This window comes from Suricata suricatta, chromosome 10 (genome assembly GCF_006229205.1).
Source record: "Suricata suricatta isolate VVHF042 chromosome 10, meerkat_22Aug2017_6uvM2_HiC, whole genome shotgun sequence".
NCBI classification, from domain to species: domain Eukaryota; kingdom Metazoa; phylum Chordata; class Mammalia; order Carnivora; family Herpestidae; genus Suricata; species Suricata suricatta.
In genome coordinates, this window is record NC_043709.1 from 41,157,823 (window position 1) to 41,180,136 (window position 22,314).

A 22,314-nucleotide genomic window follows, 5' to 3' on the forward strand; every position below is an offset into this window, starting at 1 on the left:
CTAACAGCATGTACAAGTACCACTTAAACATTTCAAACACACACAGTGCAAGTATACATAATGATATTCAATGCCTTGATATCACATGCCTTAAGCACATTGATCAATGATATCACCACCATCATCACCACTACCAATAACAGCTATAATAGCAATGATGAAAACAACAAAACCAAAAGTTATTAAGTGGTTATCTTGAGTTGAAACAATCCTAAGCACATTACATGTATAACCTTAATATTTGAGAAACTTATTAAACTATTTAAGAAATATTTAAAACCCAGAGATAGAAACATATTTAGAAAATGGTAATTCCTTCCTTTATAAGGATAGCACAGTAAAATCTTAAGGCTAATTAGATCAGTCAAATCTCTTTTAGTATTTCTATCATCACATCTTTATCTGTTCTTAGTGTCCAAGAGTTTGCCTTATAATACGTACTACAAAATATATGTTTTTAAAATTTGTTTCTATGTTTTTCAAACTTAAATTTGTTGGACGAATATAAGAAAGAATAAAACATATTGTAGCAGTGGTTTGTACATATTCTTTTTTGTTAAAGATTCGTGTTTTATTCCTCCCCCGCCTTTTTTTTTTTTTTTTTTTGGTATCCTACTTTTGTCTTATTATGGAGGTAAATCTTACCCCTCCACTTCCTCCTCCTCCTCCTCCTCCTCCTCCTCCTCCCCTTCCTCCTCCTCTTCCTCTTCTTCCTCTTCCTCCACTTCCTCTTCCTTCTTTTCCTTGTCCTCTTCCTCCTTTTTCATCTTCTCTCCCTTTATTCCCTCTTCCTTTTCCTCTACCTTTTCTGGCTTTACTTCAACTACTTCGGAGGCAAATAGCATCTCTTCCCCCAATAATATGTTTGGAAACCGAGACTGTATTACCAAAACAGCTGTGACACATACTGTAAAACACAGCGTTCTCAGGAAGAAAGTAAGCAAGCACAGTGGGTCACACACAATTGGCCGGGGAACTTCCCATCTTGGATACCAAAATCGGTAATCTGTAAATAAAGAAGCAATTGAAAGTTGGACTGCACATAAAGTAGTTAAATGGTCTAAGAAATAAAGGACAATAATACATACATATGACTTCGTCACGATCTGCATTACCTAAAAAGAAAAAGAAAGTCCATTAAGAATTACAGGGCATTCCTTCTTTCCCTAGAAATTAGATAATTTTTCTAAAAAAAATAATTTCTCCTGGTTCTCAAGCATCATGTTGCCATCTTTGATGTGCCTCTTCCAGCCAGTATCCAATCATAAAATATAATATATTCTCATTTAGTAAAAGTCAGCCTGGTCTGCTAGAGAGAAGTTAGAAGTTTAAGAATGAGGACATCTGGATTCTATTACTAATTCTGTCTCTAAATCATTGTTTCCTTATACAAATCACTTCATTCCTGTCCTCTAAAGATTTTTCTGGCTTCAACATTCTAAGCTTCTATAATATCTCTTACTTGCATCTCTCTTCCCCCGCCCCCGCAGATCGTTATAAATTAATCTTCTGAATCTATTCATTTTCCTCATTTAATTCTTATGTTCAGAAGCCTTCAGTTGCTCTTCCTTTCTTAGCAATGTTCATTCCATAGCCTGAGACTCATTGTTTTTGCTATCTAGCAAAACATATCACTTCTCAGGAAATAAATTTCTTTCCTCTGCTCACTGGGGCAGAGACAATCAGACAATCATTCCTGGATTCTATTAGGAAGGAAAGTGAGGAAAAAAGTTCTCACATGTAGAGAACCCAATGGCAACCAAGAGGTTTTGTCATGCAATTGACACTACCCTTACAAGAAAATTTAAAAATCACTTTTCAGACAACCTTAGAGGTGAACTGACCTACTGGTTCTTTGAGGTTATTTTAGCCCTTTGCGCTTGGTCTTATTTTACTTCATATTTTATGTAATGATTTCTATTTTAGGGCTCCTTTAAAAAAACCTTTTACCACATAGTCTATATTTTCTCTACTTCATTCCATGTATGTGATCAGTTTGAGCAATAATGTAATTAGCATGTTTCTTATTTGCACTTTCATTTGTCTTCACTAATCTTCATTGATTACACTCTTGCTTTTTTACTTGATTGAATACTTAAATACATTTAAATTTACTTACATTTCTATTGTTTCATTTATCAGCTTTAAATAATATCTTTTGGCCCCTGGCTATATAAAGAATGAAGAAATTAAGCACATTTTTCTACCTTCTCTTCTTCTTCCAAATTTTATTAATTGTATCATTTGTATATTGCCAAATTTATTATATTTACTTCTTAAAATAATTACAGACTTCAGATTTGTTTTAATCTACCAATTAAGATTCAGTGCTTAGGGATAATTCTTTCAATGCTGCTTTTCTTTTTCCATTCATCTCTTCTTTTTGGTGAAAGCCACCCTCTAGGGGTTTATTGAGAAAGTGCTCATGAGAACTATGCACCACAAGTTTCTTCATGTTCCCACAACATTTGTCTGTCTACTTGTACTTGAATAATATGTTTGTCTAAATTTATGTACAGCATTAAGGACAATATAGATATAGCCCTTATTCCACTGCCTTTTAGCATTGACTGTTCTTATAGAAAAGTTCGACACCAGCCCAAATGCCCCCCTTTCCCCCCTCGCCCTGTTATGCAGGATTGCTAATGCAGCGTTCTACCACACTTGTGGAAAGTCAACCCTGTGATGCAGACCTGAAACCAGGAACTAACTACCTTTCTGTGAATCTCTTCCTCTGTATAGCTTCAGGTTAGAGTTGCCAATGGCAGGAATGCAAGTGAAATTTGGAAGATTTAAGAGAAGTGGAGACCATAATTCTCCCGAGGTGGTCGTTACGCAGACACCTGAACAGATGTGATTCACAGTGGCTTCTTCGTAGGATGGGAAAACGCTTTGCTGCCAAACACCGAGACAGTTTAGTGGGAGCTTTCTCAAAGATCCTCAAATTTTCTGACAAGCTTTTGAGAACCACTTGTTTTGGTGCTTCAGGCTAAGGAGGTCTTCGGTGTCTGCTTACGTGATCTTTTAACTACAGGTTGTCTGCCTTTTCATGGCAACTTCTGTGATCTGTTCTCTTCTAGAGTTTCCATCATTCATGTAAGCTTAATATTCTGTGATTAACGCTATATTGTTTGGATATTTAAAGTGGCTGTTGTCCCAATTCAACCCAGACTATTAAACTCTAAAAAATTATTTTACATTTTGGTTTGGATGCTTAAAGGAGTCTTTCTTTCCCTCTATTTCACTAGGCAGTGTCTAAATGGACTCTATTTGGCATCATATTTTCCTGGCATAAAATGCATTTTCTTTCTTTTTTTATCTATACAAGGTTATTTTTATTTTATTTATTTATTTTCAATTGAGGTATGATTGATATATAACATTATAATAGTTTCAATTATACATGTTTTAATATTTGCATTTATTATGAAATGACCACCACAATAAATCTAGTGAACAACTGTCATCATATGTAGTTACAATTTTTTTTCTTGTGATGAGAAATTTTAAGTTCTACTCTCATCAATTTTCAAATATGCAATACCTTATTATTAAGTATAGTCACTATGTTCTACATTACATCTTCATGACTTATTTTATAACTAGAAGTTGAAGTTTGTACCTTTGACCTTCTTTACCCATTTTGCCAACAACCCACCTCCACCTCTGGCAACCAACCAATCTATTCTTTATATCTATAAGCTTGATTTTTGTGTTCGTTTGGGTTTTTGTTTGTTGTTTTTATATATAAGATCATATGGTATCTTTCTTTTTCTGACATTTCACTTAGCATAAGGGCCCTCCATGTTGTCACAAATGGCAAGATTTTCATTCTTACATATGACTGAATAGTATTTCAGTGTGTGTGTGTGTGTGTGTGTGTGTATCACATGTTCTTTATCCATTCATCCATCAATGGACACAAGATATGGGTTTCATATCTTGGCTATTGTAAAACCGGTTACAATGAGTGTATATATATATATATGAGAGAAAACACGAATTCAAATATATATAGATACATATGTATATATATATTCATTTTCTTCAAAGAAATACCCGGAAGTAGAATTACTGGATCATGTGGTCTATTTTCAACTTTTTGAGGAAACTCTTCCTGTTTTCCATAATAGCAGCACCAGTTTACACTCAGTAGTAGGCATTTCAATATTTAGATTCAAGAACTTCTATTTCTGAAACTTTTATTATTTCCTTAAATATCTGTATATCTATCTATAGCTTTATTTTCTGTTCCATTATTTTTGTTCTGTTCTTCAGGGCCTCCAATTATTCACACGTTGAATCTGATTTATCAGTGCTTATTTATAATTTTCTCTTTAGTCTTTTAAAGAACTCCATATCCCTGACTGTTTTCCAGCATTTTTGATTCCTTGTGTTGCTTTCAAAATGATTTTAAGTTCTTCATTAGTATATTTGAGATATACTAAAAATATTTTTATTTACCTGGAATTCAAATTTAACTGGGCATCCTGTATTTAATCTGGCAAACTTCAGGCTGATCCTCCACTGGGACTCCCTCCCAGCCTGCTCAGATGATGAAACCTAGATTTAACAATCTCCCATGATGCCAATTCAATAAGCACACTTTAATAAAAGGCCACTCTGGAGTATCCTCTTCTTTTTGTCCCTCTTCCACTGTTTCCCCCATTCTCTTTCAATATTTCTCTCTTTTCCCCCTAGGATCCTATTGGCATACTTTTCTTCTTTCTCTATGTGTCGAACCTTGGTGAGTTCTTCCTTTTTTATATTTTTAGTGTTGTCTATATGCTAATGATTCTGAAATAGAGTCCTGATCTGTACCCTAAACTTACTAGTCTTATGTACTCAGATGTTAAACAGGGATTTAAAGCTAATGATGATGAAAATCCATCATTTATTTTCCATAGCTTTTTCTCTTCATATAATTCATATCTCAATTGCACCAAACATGATATTTATATTAGACTCTCTCTTTTCTCATCACTATGTCAAATTAGTCTCCAAGACTGGCTAATTTTGCTCTATACATATTAATCAAATTTGTCTCATTATCTCTATTTCTCTTATAGATACTCCAATATGAACTTCATCTCTCCCTTGGACTCTAACAAAAAAATTCAAATTGATTGGGGAGTTACTTTGGAACTATTAATACATTGTTCCTCATCAAACTTCTAATTTATTCATTTATTAACTTATATTAGTATGAATCATAGTTTCCTTTTGTATCCCATGAGTTCTAATCAATTACGATTATTATTTCATTTCTCAAATTGTGCCAGATTTGACCACTGAAAGCCCTTTAAAGTGGCTCTTGTGTCCTTGTGTGTCTATTTTGCTGTATGTCCCCATCACTCTTTGCGCACTTCTTTGCTTACGAGTATAAAAAGACGGTCTGGGTTTATCTTATATTTTCCCTATCCCAGCACTGGAACTTTTCTCCAGTAAGCCCTGGTTTCTTTTAAAGCAGGCCTCAATTTGGAAACCAAGATCTGGGTGCTCATCCTTTGGGGGTGGGAACCCATTGCTTCAAAGCCATCTCAGAGCTAGGGAATATATGCATGTACATACATACATATACCAATATTTACAACTATGTTTATTTATATTTATTGAAATCCTTAAGTTCCAATACCTCTCATTCCAATTTGTCACAAGATTCATGCTTCTTGTCTTCCATTATGCATTTTACTCCATCCTCTGACAGTGAGAAAACTGATGCCCATTATCCTTAATCTATTTGTATATTTGATCAATAACCTCAGTATATTTCCAGCCTTCATTATTGCCTCTTACCTCTCTCCTACATGGGTGCTCTCCTCACCCTCCTTGGACTCTTACACCCTATACCAGGCTGGTGGAGTTGTCAGGTTTAGTAATTATAAATATAGGATGTTGCCATTGGCAATGATGTAGATAGAGATCCAGAGTATTATGCTAAGCAAAATAAGTCAGTCAGAGAAAGAAAAATACCATATGACTTCTCTCATATGTGGAATTTAAGAAACAAACAAATGAGCAATGGGGAAAAAAAAAGAGGCAAAGCAGGAAACAGACTCTTAACTATAGAGAACAAACTGATGATTACCAGAAGGGAGGTGGATGAAGGGATGGGTGAAATAGGTGATGGGGATTAAGGAGTGCACGTGTGAGCCCTGGGTGTTGTAGGAGGTGTGGAATCACTATATTGTACACCTGAAACTAATGTCACACTCTATGTTAACTAAATGAAATTTAAGTATAAACTTAAAAAAAATATGTAGGATGCCTCATTGAATTCAAATTGTTGAAAACAACTAAGCAATTCTTGGTTAAGTATATCCCATGCAATATTTGGACTAATACTAAAACTATTTTTTTGTTGTTGTTTATCCTGAAGTTCAAATTTAACTCGGCATCCTGTATTTAACCTGGCAACCTAGAGGCTGACTTGGATCCCCTCCCACCTGGCTTAGACTGTGAAACCCAGCTTTGGGCTTCTCCAGTGTGTAGATTCCCTCCTTACTCCACTAGGGCTCTGACCCCTCCCATGCAGGCCACCTCCCCTACATTAAAGCTTTCCTCGCCTAGTTTGGAATCTGATACCTCATGTAAAATTGCCCCTAAATATGGCTGCCCCTTACCTGTGTACGTTTCAATACCTCTTGGCAGGCCACTCCTATATGTGAATCCTTTCCTCATTCTGCTCGGGCTCCAACAACCAGTGCTAAACCATTCCTCCATGGATGTGGTCCTTACCTGCTCAGTCTCTGATACTCTATGCCAGGCTTCTTACGCCCACCCCATGATGATGTTCTCTTCTACATACTTGGGCTCAGATACCACATACTGAGCCATCTCAGTATGGAGATCCCTTCATCCTGTTCTGTCTCTGAAAACCCAAGCCTGACCTCATGCATAGACACTCACTTTACTCCAAAGGGGCTCTAACCTCCTATTCAAGACCATATCCCTATGTGGACATCATCCTCACCTTGTGTAGGCTGTCTCCTCATGTCCACTGCACCGGGTATGTCCTTGTCATTCTGCTTAGGCTCTAATATGTCACATCTTGTGGCCCTCTGTGTGGATGCCTATCCTGTTCTGACCTACTTAATGGTTTTAGGATTGAATTTTTTAGGAGGAGAAAGAAAAGGGGAAGAGGAAGAGCTAGATTTTGCATCTTGATTCAAGTGAACTAAAGAAAGAAAGGGTGGATTCATCTCAGCAGTGGCATTATAATGAAATTGCCCATTAGTTTCTTTATTCACAAAATCACAATGTGTCCATTAGAGTCTTATTTTATATCTTAGCACGTTCTACTAAGCATCATATATTCCAGGGGTAGTTATACTTTTAGATTATATGCTCTTATGTTTGGAAAAACTAAATGAAAAATTTAACCAAACATATTTCCTACTTTCACCTTTTGAATATTGAGGGGGGGGCTAAAATATAAGGCTGTTAAACATTTACTACTTTACTTCTTTTCTTTTTATAAATATTTTATATCTTATCCTTTAGAGCAGTCGTTTTCAAACAGGCTTCTATTTCAGGAATTAACTGGGAAAGCTTTTCAGGGAAAAATTATTCGTTCTCATTCTTTCTTGCAGACATTGTGGTATGTCTCCAAGGGCAAGAACAGGGGTAAGAGAGGGCAGAAATATCTGTGCAGTCCAGAAAAATTTAAAGATGAACCAATTTCAACCCTCTTTCGATAATATAATAACATCACTCTGATCAAAAGAACAATATGAACGTGACAATGAAAAGTTAGTATTCAACACTTCATTTTTCTTGTTGTAGAATGTTATGGATTTTTTATGTTTAAGTTATTTTCTTTATCTTACTGCATAGATAATCTGTGCATCTGTCATATTTGTTACATTGAGAACAATCTACTCCTGGTGTATAAGGCCTTCTTGACAGAGCTCCTCTACAAAAAAGGAGAAAACATTTAGTTAGAAAAAGTCTCAAATCTCATCATTCAAATAACATGGTTACCAAATCTTAGTTAGGTTATAAAAGTGATTTAATTAAGAAAATGTACTCTAGGAAGTACCGAAATTGGAAATTTCAGTAATCTTCTCCTATTTTCCCCTTAAAAAATAGTATTTTCTGAAATAAATCCCCATGTCCTTAAAATGAAATAGTATAATTTAAATATGAGTTAGTTTTAGCTATTCTTTTTTAAAATTTTTATTTATTTTTGAGAGAGAGAGAGAAAGAGAGAGAGAGAGAGACAGCATGAACAGGGGAGGGCCAGAGGAATAGGGAGACACAGAATCCGAAGACAGGCTCCAGGCAGAGCTAGCTGTCAGCACAGACCCCAATATGGGGCTCGAACCCATGAACCGTGAGATCATGACCTGAGCCGAAGTCAGACGCTCAACCGACTGAGCCACCCAGGTGTCCTGAGTTAGTTTTAAAGTTGCTTTCATTTTAGTTTATAGCAAAATTTTCCTTCCAAAATGATGTTATAGAATGTTTTATAATTAATTGCTTTCTGCTTGGTACAAATGTATTAAAAGTTCTATAAAGATGATATATTAATTTTCTGATTAGTTTGCAAAATCCTGAAATGCCTATTGTCCCAAAGACCAGCTGCTTGGCTTACTTAGAGGTTTGCCTTAAAAATACATACATATAGGGTGCCTGGGCAGCTTTGTCGGTTAAGGATCTGATTTCAGCGGAGGTCATGGTCTCATGGTTTGTGAGTTAGAGTTCCACATCAGGTGAGCTCCAGCCCTGCTCCACGAGAGCCCCACTTCACTCTTTCTCTTTCTTCCTCTCTCTCTGCCCTCGCTCATTTGCTCCCTCGCTTTCTCTCAATTAAAAAAAATACATAAATATATAAACGAGCAAATCAATTAAAATGAGATTTTACACATTTGGTTTTAATCCATTGTAAGGAACAGAGGGAAGAAGTGAGAAATTATTACATCGATTACCTAGAGCTAGGTAAAAAAACCAAAGAGACCCCAAAGTAGATACAAATCGAAAAGCTTATATGAAGGATGTAGGTTAAGAAAGAAGGAAGATAGGCAGGGAAATGGTATTTTTGAGTGAGGAGAGGGTCATTAATCCTGGTTATTTAAACAGGATTGTTCTTTTACTCAGTGTGTAGTTGGAAACTAAAAATAAATGTTAGGCACATAAGCCTCTGATTCAGTTACTCTGGACTGTCTGGAAGAAGGTGAAACCTAAGAAATACATATTCAAAAACCTGAATATCAAATTTATGAGTCATATCTTATCAGAAGTTTTTGTTGATACCCAGTAAGATATGTGATACCCGTGAACGGCAAGCTTTCTAGTCCTTCAAAGACATCCAGAGGTTTATAGTTATTTGTAGGTCAGGTATCACTTCTCTAATGTCACTGTTTCACCATAAAACCATTGCAAGGAGGAAATGCATTTTTGTTAAGATCCTAGCAGAACACTAGCTGTTCAAAAATTCAAGAATTAGTTTACTCAACTTCACCATCACCCTCGCCTTCTTTTCCTGTCCTAATCCTTTATCACTGACATAGATGCCTCCAGTACAAAAGCAGCACTTCTCCTGTCCTGAGATACAGGGATGGAGGACCCTGACCTTGAATCTATGCAAAATGCTACTCACTACAAGGACTGCCTTTAAAACCTGCATCATAGGCCAATCGCCCCATAATCATAATTTAGCCTAGAATATATAGCCTACATATGATGATTATAGCCTAGAATAACTTTGGAAAAGCAAATCAATAAATTAAAAAATATAAATAAATGTATCAATCAATCAAAATAAATAAATTTAAATCATGCTATAATACAGTGGCCCTCTTTTTCAAAGATTTGAATTTCATATCAATATTTATATAACATGACCAGAAATGCCAGACTATTAGTCTGCCATGCCAATCTTTCTCTTGTTCTGAGTCTGTGAGAAGTATAGCCTAAATCAAGTCTGAATCTGTAGTTCAATTCCTGCAACTGCAATTGAAATATTGGACTGGATTAGGAGGAAACAACACATAAGTACCCATAACCAGCAAGGTCCAATGAAATTTCACAGCTGTCCAGGCAGTACCTGAAGAAGCAGACAAATTTCTCTATTTTTTTAGGTATTTGCTTTTTCCAAGTCAATACTGAACAGTTCTCTGGAACATTTTTCATACTGATATCTGACCATACCTTCAATATATTACCATCTATAGAACAAGTGTCCAGGCCTTAGATAAGGACATATTGCCTAGTGGCCTAATGAGTAACTATACCCACATCCAACCCCAAGTCCATTAGAAGACCATTATTCAAACTTCATTTTATTTATTTCATTTTATTGTATCTTTTTAAAATCTTTATATACTTATTTATTTTTTTTGAGAGAGAGAGAGACAGAGTGAGAATGGGGGAGGAACAGAGAGAAAGAGAGAGAGAATCTGAAAAAGGCTCCGGACTCTGAGCTGTCAGCACAGAGCCTGACACAGGACTCAAAGTAGCGAACCGCAAGTTCATGACCTGAGCCAAAGTTGGATGCTTGACTGACTGAGCCACCTAGCCAACCCTCAAATCTTATAATTGATCTATACTATTTCAAAATGAACACAATTCTGATGGTGACAGAAACTTTCAGGGGCACCTGGGTGACTCAGCCTGTTAAGTGTACAACTCTTCTTTTTTAATTTTTAATTTTTTTAAATATTTATTTTTGAGAGAACGAGAGAGAGAGCTAGGGAGGGATAGAAAGGGAGATACAAAAGCCAAAGAAGGCTCCCAGCTTCTTTGTTAGCATAGAGCCCAATATAGGGCTCAAACTCACAGATCCTGAGACCATGACCTGAGCTGAAGTTGGATGCGTAACTGACCTAGCCACCCAGATGCCCCTTACGTGTCCAACTCTTGATTTCAGCTCAGGTCATGATCTCACAGTTCATGGGATCGAGCCCCACAGTTCATTGGGCTCTGCTCTAACAGAGCCCCTTCTCTCCCTCTCTCTCTGCCCCTCTCTCACTTGCACATACAGTCTCTCAAAATAAATAAATACACTTAAAAAAAAAGAAACTTTTATTGCCTTCAATAGTCTTATATCTGCTGAGATAATCTAGCTTCATGGATTGACAATTTAGCAATCACAATTTGTAGGCAAATTGATCTCTTCCAAGTTTTCCATGTAAAACTCATCTTGCCTATTGTTCACAGAGCAACGGCAGAGTACATAAACAGGTGTTGAGTTTCCCACCCCACACAGCCGGAATAACTAGCCCACCCCCAGGGGCTCCTTTCACTTTTACAACTTCCATGTATCATTGAGAAATACCACAACACTGGCTTCTGGCTCGTACCTGGGCATCTATGTGTTTCCAATGAAGACTTAAAGATCTTTCCCAATTAGCTACAAAAAATTAAATGCAATAAGCATACAGGTAGGTTAACATTTAGCAGTCCTATCTGTCTCTCCTTCTGATACATCTCATATATTTCTCTTTGCTAAAATTCCATGACTACATGGACCTATTTAAGGTCAAGAAAAGCATGAATCCTGTTGTGTGGGTTTTTTTTTTGCCTCAAATTATCCCTGTATGTGCAAAGCTACCTTAATTTACATTGCTTTCTGTAAGACTCAGTTGATCATACCTCCTGCCTTCACTTCCACATCTTGCACCCATAGTGCTAGGCACCAGTTAAATACCAACAAAGCTTTTTTGAGATGGATGTTATTTAGCTGCACCATCCTCTAATCTTCCCCAAGATACCATTTTCCTTCTGATCATGCCTCCTTTTTTTTCAATATTTAAAAAAAATTTTTAATGTTTTTAATTTATTTTTGAGAGACAGAGAGAGACAGCGCGAGCGGGGTAGGGTCAGAGAGAGAGGGAGACACAGAATCCAAAGCAGGTTCCAGGCTCTGAGCTGTCAGCACAGAGCCTGATGCGGGGCTCGAACCCACAAACCATGAGGTCATGGCCTGAGCCGAAGCTGGACGCTCAACTGACTAAGCTGCCCAGGCGCCCCACATGCCTCCTTTTTAAAAAATGTTTATTTATTTTTGAGACAGAGAGACAGAGAGAGAGAGAGAGAGAGAGAGAGAGAGAGAGAGAGAGAGAGAGACGGGGGAGGGGGGAGGGGCAGGGAGAGAGGGAGTCACAGAATCCATAGCAGGGTCCAGGCTCTGAGCTGTCAGCACAGAGTCTAATGCAGGGCTCATGCTCACGAACTTTGAGATCATGACCTGAGCCAAAGTCAGTTAACCACCTGAGCCACCCAAGTGCTCCAGATCATGCTTCCTTATTAACTTTGTCACCTGGGTCACCATCTCCCTTTTCAGCCAAAATTGTCTTTGTCCTAGAACTTGGGACATAGATTATTACAATATGCTTACAGATGACTCATCCAATAACTTGGTCTATTATTGAATGTTTTTGCCATCTCCACACTTCCCAATACTTCGTAATTGTCACTTCTGTAGCTGTACTCTGGATCTTGTTATCCCCTAAAATTATCCACCTCTGAACTCACAGAATCACACAATCCATTCACCGACTGTAACCTCCTATCCTTCCGGCTTGCTCACTCATTTACTCCGGCTGCACGTCTCCATTAAGTTCACTGGTGCTCCAAGTCTATTTACTCTCCCATTTTCTCCCTATCTATCCTGTTGTCTCTTCTCTATACAGCTTAGGTCTATTGCTTTTCATATTATCTGGCTAAAATTCTAAAACTCTCTTGCACTGTTTTCTTTTACGTCTACCTGACAAAACCCCAGGTAATTTTTCATTGGAAAAAATGAGAGAATCTTACTGTCCATGTGCTCTGTGTCTGCTTCAGGGCTGCTGAGTGCCACTGGGGAAAAATCATTACACCAAGAAGAGAGTCTGTCTGTTTCTCTTGTCAGCTTCCTCTCGCATTTTCCATGATAACTATTTCAAACCTTCCCAACCCTCAAAATTCCTGCTTCACTGTCTCCCTCTGTATTTTCAGGGCATGATCTGTCTGTCCTACTTCACAGTGAAACATAATAGCTGTTACGTTGGAACATGAGAAATTTTCTGTCACTAAATATGACAAAGCTACCTATTCCCTTCTTCTTTCCAATACAGTTGAAGAACTGCCCCTTCTTTTCTAAGGCTAATATCTCTTAAAATGTATTTTTTAATGTTTATTTTTGAGAGACAGAGAGACAGAATGTGATCGGGGGAGGGGCAAACAGAAAGGGAGACACAGAATTTGAAGCAGGCACCAGACTCTGAGCTGTCAGCACAGAGCCCAACATGGGGCTTGAAACTCATGAAAAAAAACTGTGAGATCATGACCTGAGTGGAAGTCAGATGCTTAACTGACTGAGCCATGCAGGTGCCCCCAGGCTAATCTCTTTAATGCCACTCCATCTTCTCAAGAACTGTGTCTTTACACACGCGCGCACACACACACACACACACACACACACACACACTGTATTTTCAGTAAATGACCTCTTCATGTCGTCATATCTTCTGCACATTATTCTTTTGGGCTGTTTCTCTCTTTTTTGTGTGAAGTCTTTGTAAATTAAGAAGACTAACTCTGCCATATACTACACAAATATATTTTCCCAGTATATTATTTTTTCTTTGTCTAGATCTATGGTATTTCTTTAGCCATAAATTAGTTTTAAATTTTTATATAATAAAATGTATACATATTTTCTAGAGATTTCTGCTCTGCTTGTTAGGGCCCTAGGCTGTTGGCCAGTATCTCTCCATCTGGGCTGAGTCCAAACTGCCACTGTGCGGCTTGTGCAATGTCTGTGCAGGCTGTCAGCTTCCAAGCAACTGTTCCTATCTAATTTTCCCCGAATCTTGTCTTGAGATGTGTAGTTTAGAAATTGACCGAAGACCCATGAAGAATTTTTACAGACTTTTGGTGGTCCTTCTTTGTAGCCCCCTCCTTTTTGGGATCCTAGTCTTAAATATGAGGCATCTTAACATCAACAAACACTGATACTTCCTTTGCGCAGAAAATGATACATTTTTTGCTTGGCTTCTGTTTCTCTGGCTATGGTTTGGAGAATTCTCTGAGAGAGAAAACCAAGGCAAATAGAGGGTTGGCACTAAGTTCTCTTCTATTTGCAAAGATCATAGCCCTGCACTGATTATTTGTAATGCCTGAAGGCAATCATCTTATTTGTTTTGTCTGGTCTTTATAGTTATTTTAGTCAGGAAACTAATTCTTACACTAGCTTACATAATGTTCAAAAGTGGACCAAATATTTAAAAGTTAAAAAGGTAAAGAATTACTAGAAGGAAATGTGGGATAATAATACTTTGGGAGGGCTTGTCTAAATATGACTCATACCTCAAAACCCATGAAAAAAAGTATTGGTACATTTTTTCTAATAACAAAATAATTTTTTGGCAAAAATAAATTGCATTAAAAAAAAGGTAAAAAATAAAATATAAAACTGGGAAAATATTTATAAATGACATTATATGAAAGAGCCTATTTTTTCCTATTTAAATACAATTGAAAAAAAAAGTCCAAGAACTTAAGAGAAAAATAGTGAAAATGGTCCTAGAAAATGAAATCCAAATTTCCTGAAACTCACAAAAAACTCAGGTAAAATAGAAGGCAAAAATTAAAATATACTGAATTCATAGGAGTAAGTAGCAAAATATTTGAAAATATATTACGTGAGCAAGGGAACTGAAGAATAGTCACACTCATAGGTTGATGTAAAAAACTGTTTTAGAAAAATAGTGTGACTCTGATGAATAGATAGATATTCAGTAATATCTATCCAAATTAAAAGTACATATACTCATTGACCGAGTAGTATTCCCATGACTATAAAATCATATTAGTATGATACTAACTCATATGAGAACCACATGTCTACCTGCATAATTACTGCTTGAAATAAAGCTAATAAAATAGTGTAAATATCCCTCAAAAGGAGAGCATTGCTTAAATAAACTTTTGCCTATCCATTAAATAAAAACAAAAACAAATAAACAAACAGTAACACTTTAAAAATCTTTTTTAAAAACTCTGGAAATTCCTTCTGTACTCAAATGAAAAGACTTCAAGTCTTTTACTACTAAGTAAAATAAAAATTAATGAACACCACGAAGTATACTGTGCTTCAATCTGAGTAATAGAAACACACACACATGAAGATGGATGTAGTTTTGTATATGTTTTAGGATAAAATATTGGGGAGAGTAACTGAAAGACAGAAATGGGAACATTACTTTCTCCTTGGTTGCTTTGAATTTTCTTTCATGATTATGTATCAAGTATTAAATATATTTTATTAAAATGACCTAAACTTGCAGTCCATAGAAAGCAATGAGAAAGAGGCTATATCATACAAAATACTAAGGTCCAGTAAAAATTCTAATCAGAGGAAAATAAATAACTGTAAATATCTTCAATAGTAATAGGATTAAAGATAAAGGAATGTGTATACCTTAACAAAAAGAGCAATATATAACAGCCTCTATTCCTAAAAAAATACTTGGAAGATTGAATATCTCAAAATAATAAAACAGAAAACAAACAAGAGAATCAGAAAGTATGAATAAATCTGAAATCTTTCCTTGTGAAAAATCAATGAAATAGATGAACCCTCATGAGCTCCACTGAGCAAGAAAGGAAGAAAAATATTCACTATTAAGATTACTCTACATTTACTTTTCTTATAGTTCTTTCCTGCTTTTCTCCATATAGAACTTGCTCTTCAATTCTTCTCCCTTCCTTCGCATATTCTAATATATTCTACCACTCTTTTTATTGGTGGCTTTCTTTAGCTTATAAAAATGCAACCCAAGTTATAAAAAACAGCTTTCATTCAACTCTACACACTGACCCTATTTTCTTCTCTTTACTGCCAAACATCTATATAAGAGTAGTGTTCTAAGTGGCATTATTTTTCAAACTGCAAGTCATGAACCATTAATAGTTCATAAAATCAAATTTAGTGCCTCACGGCCAATATTTTAAAACATGAAATAATTGTACTTAATCAAAATCACAGCCAGGCCCTGAATATGATATAGCTGTCATTCACTGAATACTTGTGAACTTATCTTAGTTCTTTGTGTAGTCATCGCTTCAAATGGTTATATGCATTGTTTGCACTTCGAGTATTTAACCTCTATTCAAAATGCCTAAAATGATTGCAGTATGAGAAATCACTGAATCATAAATTATGATGTGGGTAGAAAAGCATAGAAAAAGAACCACATCATCTATAATAAAAAGAGACTGATGAGAAAATAAATCTAAATGTTATGTCAGGATAGTTCTAGTTTCTTTCTTACCTCACTAGATTAAACTCCTTTGATAACTCCTTTGCCTGCAGTTCAAATACTATAGTGATGTAAGGCTTAGTCATCAAGTCTCTTCTGTTCTACTTTCCATACTTACTTTCTCACAAGGTGATTTAATGCAAAACTGACTCATTTCTGCCCCGACTCAAAACCAATCTCTATTTAGAAACCTATCCTAGACGTTCATCTGACTAACTCCTTCTCATGATTCATTTACATTTCCCGCAACTGTGTTTGAAACCGAACACCTGATCTTCCCTCAAGATCTACTCATTGGCGAGCCTTCCCTATATGCTTTAAAGGCATCACCATTTATCCAGCTGCTCAGACTAAAGGCATAGATAGCATCCTTGATTATTCTATTCTGTTCACCCTAAAAGTCACTTCAATCAGTAGTTATTATTAGCTGCATCTTCAAACTATATCCTGATCTGATCTTTCCTCACCATTTCCATGTGATGGTAAGCAGCATTCATGCCATGGAAGTATAGGTGCTGGCAGTGGTAAAAGAGAGGTTTTCTCTGGGACACTGGTTCATATACTTCATCCCCTGGCTCTGCCACCCTCTAGGACACTGAATCTTCTACCAGAGCAGGTGATGGAAGATCAAGAGTGTGAAGGCTCATGTAGGAAATTTTTAAAGGCTAAGTCTGAAAGTGGCCAGAGCTCAGTCACATGGTCCTACCAAATTTCTAGGGAGGCTGGGAAAAATATGTTCTAGCTCCCTGTTTATGCAATAAAGAAAATGGCACGACCTCCCTGACTCTATTTCCTTAACTATTAAATAAAGAAAATTTCTTCACTAAATACTTTTGGACACTATCATTTACCCCTGTTAGCATTAGATCCAAGTCACTTTCCTCAAGCCCAATTCTCTTGCCTTCCCTGTTGACATTTTTTACCCTCTAATACACATCATCTATGCACCAAAGCTGACTGTTTCTAAATCTATATTCAGGCTAATTGTTTCCATGACTTCATACCTGCTTTTACAACTCTTTTTTATTTAAAATCTAAATATGTGCATGTATTTGGCTAATGTAGCTTCCCCCACCCCTTAACATATTTCCTTCCCAACAGAGAATAAGTGTTTTTAGGATAAATACCATATAACAAATATGGAATTCTCTTGCCTAGTCAGTGTTTGGTGCACCTACTACAAATGCATGTTTAAGTAAATAAAATATCCTGCAGTCATCTACAGATGCAACATGTCTAAAAATAAAATCCTTTTTCTCCACACTACATCTTTTCCTAGATTAGTTAATAAAGTTACACTTAAGCTTAAATTCTCAGTCATCTTTGTACCCACTCTAATATCTAAGTTTAAGGCTAATGTAATTAATACTTGAAAATTTATACTTTGTTTTATTTTATTTAGAAATGTATGAGTCTTATCTTTGAAACTGAAGAATAATTACTAAAAAATGGTATATGTAAATATTGTTTCAGTTCATTTTTTCTGATACCTTAAAAACTATCCTAATCTTTATGAGTATTTTTTTAAGTTTATTTATTTATTCTGACAGAGAGAGAATACAAGTTGGGAAGAGGCTAAGAGAAAGGGGGACACAGAATCTGAAGCAGGCTTCAGGTTCTGAGCTGTCAGCATAGAGCCCCATGTGGAGCTTGAACTCATGAGCCATGAGATCATGACCTGAGCTGAAATTGGACGCTCAACCTACTAAGCCATCACGTCTCCCCAAGAGTCAGAAGCTTAACTGGCTGAGCCACCCAAGCACCCCTATATGAGTATTTTTATATATTAGGAATATTTTCTTTTCTTTGAGTATTATATACATTCCAATTATTCTCTGTTCTTTAGGAGCATCAATTTATAGATTTATCTGCCCTATATATTTCTTTTCTTTATATACACACACACACACACACACACACACACACACACACACACACACTTCTATTTTTCATCTTTGCGTTCTGAGGAAACATTTCAAGGTTGTCATTGATTTATATTTTCTTTATGGTCAAATCTGTTTCATTCTTCAGTTCTGTGTTAGTTTCTTGTGGCTACTTTAACAGATTAGTATCAACTGGGTGTTTAAAAGAACAGACATTTATTCTCCTAGTTCTAAAGGTCTGAAGTCCAAAATCAAGATGTTGGCAGGACTGTGCTCCCTCCAAAGGCTCATGGGCAGATTTCCTTGTTCTTCCAGCTTCTGGTGGTTCCAGAAGTTCCTTAATTTATGGATATATCACTCCAACCTCTTCTTCATGATCCCTTTTCTCCTCTTCCTCCTCCTCCTCCTCCTTCTTCTCCTTTTCCTTCTTTGTATCTAATGCTGCTGAATCTTCCTTTCCCTCTCTCTTATGTGAATATATGTGATTGCATTTAGGGCCACTTGAATATTCTAGGATAAGCTCCTCCTTTCAAGATTCTTATCTTGATCACATCTTTTGCCAGATAAGACAATACTCACTCCTGGTACATAATATTGATAGTTCTGTGAATTAGGATCTGGATCTATCTTTAGGGGGACCACCATTCAGCCCACTATACATTTCAATTTTCAATTTGGCTCTCTTATGTTCGTTTTTACTCAGTACTTCATAATACTGTGATGGATTGATTTTTCTACCAACTATTCTTAAGAAAGATAGCTATGACTATCTCTTTTGAGTACATATCAAGTAAAGTTGAACTAATTAGAGTTGACTAATATATGTTCTAACCTAAATCCTTCATAGTACAAACTTGCCAATATTTGTATCAAAAAAAATGGTTGATAGAAATTTCAAGACAAAGAAGCCTATGGGACAGGTGAGCGGAAAGAAGAGTAATCCTACCGTGTAGCTTCATCTTATCACTAAAGTAATGGAATACTCCTGCACTCACTGCTGATATTAAGGTCCCCAGGTACCTTCATCTTGTCAAGTGAAACTGTCATTGTTCCCTCCTCAAGCTTTTCATTTTTTCAGAGGCATCTCACACAGTTAACCACTTTGGTTATATTGACTCATGTTCTTCACTTGGCTCCCAAGTACCCTTACCACCATGGTTTTGGTTTCCCTCTTATGTGTTAACCTGTCTTCATTTTACTTCACTATCTCTTTTGCCTGAAGTTAAAATACTGTAGTGCTCTAGGATTTCATACTCACTCTCTCATAAGGTGATCTCATTCCAGAATGTAACTTATTTCTACCTCAGGGCCTTTATACCAGTAATTTCCTCTACTTGAATCCTATCCCAGACCTTCATAGAATTTTTACTTCCCATGATTCATTTCATTTCCCATGTTTATATGTCTACCTAATATGTCCAAACATAAAACACATTTCCTGTTCTTGCCTATCTAAGTTAATGGCATCTTTATTTACCCAGTTGTTCAGACTAAAAACATAGGTATCATTTTAAATTATTGTATTCCATTTATCCCTAAAGGCAAATCCAGCAACTGGTATTATTAGCTTCATCTTTATAATATATCTAGAAACTGACATTTCCTCTCAATTTCCAGGTTATGGTAAGCAAAATTCTAAGATGGACCATAAGATCCTTTACCTTTGGTATACATGCCTTGCATAATTCCTGGAAAGTGAATACGATGAACTTTATTTCTTTTATTAAAATTTATTTTATATGGCACAGTTGATCTAAAAATAGGAAAATTATCCAGGTGCAGCTGACTCAATCATTTGGGCACATTAAAAGCAGAGGGTTTTCTTTGGCTGGTCACAGAAGAGAAATCAGAGATTAGAAGCATGGGAAGATTTGCTTACTTGAAGATGGTGGGAGCTTTGAGTTAAGGAATTTGGGCAGCCTATAGAAACTGAGAGCAACCTCTGGCTGACAGCCAGGAAGTAAATGGGGTCCAAGTCCTATAACTGTATTGAACTGAATTCTGCTAATATTGAATGTGCTGGAAGTAGATTCTTCCCTAGAGTTTTCGAGAAAAGAACTCAGTCAAGTTCTTGATTTTGGCCTTTGAGACCCCGTGGAGAGAATCCAGCCACATTGTGCATGAATTTATAGTCTACAGACTGTTTGATTAAAAAAAAGAAATGGGTGCAGTTTTAAGTCACTACATTTGTGGTAATTTATTATGCAACAACAGAAAAATCAATGTACACGTGGGACACCTAGGTGGTTCAGTCGGTTAAGCGTCCAACTTTTGCTTAGGTCATGATCTGATGGTTTGTGGGTTTGAGCCCCACATCAGGCTTTGTGTCTACAGCTCAGATCTTGGAGTCTGCTTCAGATTCTGTGTCTCCCTCTCTCTGCCCCTCCCCCTCTCATGCTCTGTCTCTTACAAATAAACATAAAATTAAAAAAAAAAAAGAAAATCAATGTAAATGCTAAAAACCTGATCCAAAATGCCATAGTCTAGAGGCACCTGACTAGCTCTGTCAATAGAGCATGCAACTAAGCCCCACCCTGGGTGTAGAGCTTACTTAAAAAGAAAAAACAACCATAGTCTATAGCCAATAATACAGAAACTGATTGTGCTTACTTCCTCCTTTTTTTTTTAATGTTTATTTATTTTTGAGAGAGAGAAAGAGAAAAAGCACACATGAGGGAAAGGCAGAGAGAGAAGGGGATAGAAGTCCCAAAGCAGGCTCCATGCTGATAGCAGAAAGCCTGATGCAAGATTCGAAAACACAAACTGTGAGATCATGACCTGAGCCGAAGTCAGACACTTAACTGCTGTACCGCCCAGGGGCCTGCTTTCCTCTTTGAATGCATGTTTCCCTATAGTCAATGCTTAACACAACAGCAAGGGTAATTTTTTGTTTTTAGTGTTCTTTTCAAAACATAGTTAAGATAATGTCACTCACTTGCTTAAGACTTTCCAACAGCTTAGCCAGTAGAATAAGTTCCAAAATCCATAACATGGCTTATGGTATACTATTTGGTATAGCTGTCACCCAACTTTCTACCTCAACTCCTACTTCTAACCAGGTATTCATTTCTCAAACATGTGAAACTCATCCCAAGCTCAAAGGTTTTATACATGCTCTTCCATCTATCTGAAACATTCCTTAGTCATCTTTTAACCAAATGCTACTTTCTCTTAAAATTACCCTATCTGTATTCCATACTGCTTATTCCCTATCTAGTTACCTTGCTTTATGTTTTATGGTATATTTTACTATCTAATTAAATATTATTTATTTATGTGTTTACTTATTTATTATTTTCCTTCCATGTCTAAAAACTAAATATGGTCAGCCTTTTTTGATCTTGCTGGTAGATAGATCAGAGCCTTGTACAGAATTGCTGAGTGCATAAATGAAGACTGGTCCCTCAGAGGAATCTCTTCCCTCCCTCATGTCAGTACCCAATTCTCTGAATTTTAAATACCAATCAGTAGTTAACTTTTAAAAGTTTCTCCATATAATAGACATCATCCCTATCCTTTCAGTCTATAGGAATGAAAGGAAACCTAAAAAGTTTTGTAATGACTCTACGTCCTGAATTTGTCTTGCATGATTGTGTTCAAAGTCAGCAAAACTTCTGTCAGTGGAAAGAATTCAGAAGGGGCTTTCTGAATCTAATTTGATTTACATCATAGTTCTGTTATTTTCTCTATGCAGAGGAATACCATCAGTAATCAGTAATCAATGTTGTTTTTTTCTCTTTGGTTTAGTCCCAGAGCATTTTGTTTGGCAGAAATTCTTTCTCAGTCCTAGCATATTGTTAATTTTCACTGTTTTCTTGACCTATTGATTAGGATATTTTCTCACTTAGTTGGATATTTTAATAATACTAATTATAGTATCATCTTGACCTATTAGAAAACTTCAGACTTTCCAACAAAGCTCTCCAGAGATGAAGGCTTTTTTGGAGGTAGTTACTTCCTGTCTTAGGAAGGTATTTAAGTGTAGGGTAAATAATCACATGGTAAGTCAGTGGAAAGAAATCAAGTTTCATATGGATAGATTTACTAGAAGACTTTTAAAGTACTCTTGCTTCTTTGAGATAGGATGTTTTTATATGAATGAGACTAGCCTCAAATATAATACAATTGCAAAGGATGGTCAACTAAAAGTATCTTTCAGTTACAAAACTGATGCATTCCTGAAA

The 22,314-nt window shown here is 36.3% G+C and overlaps 1 protein-coding gene across 1 annotated transcript in view; it reads right to left on the reverse strand.

Moving 5' to 3' along the window:
* GLIPR1L2 (GLIPR1 like 2) overlaps nucleotides 1–22,314 on the reverse strand; it is a 31,875-nt gene that overhangs the window by 3,292 nt on the left and 6,269 nt on the right. Inside the window, exons 4-6 of the mRNA XM_029954594.1 lie at nucleotides 7,830–7,915; nucleotides 1,089–1,115; nucleotides 909–1,006 (exon numbers count right to left, since the gene is read on the reverse strand). Of these exons, the coding sequence (XP_029810454.1) occupies nucleotides 909–1,006; nucleotides 1,089–1,115; nucleotides 7,830–7,915 (211 nt within the window). The remainder of the gene's footprint in view (nucleotides 1–908; nucleotides 1,007–1,088; nucleotides 1,116–7,829; nucleotides 7,916–22,314) is intronic.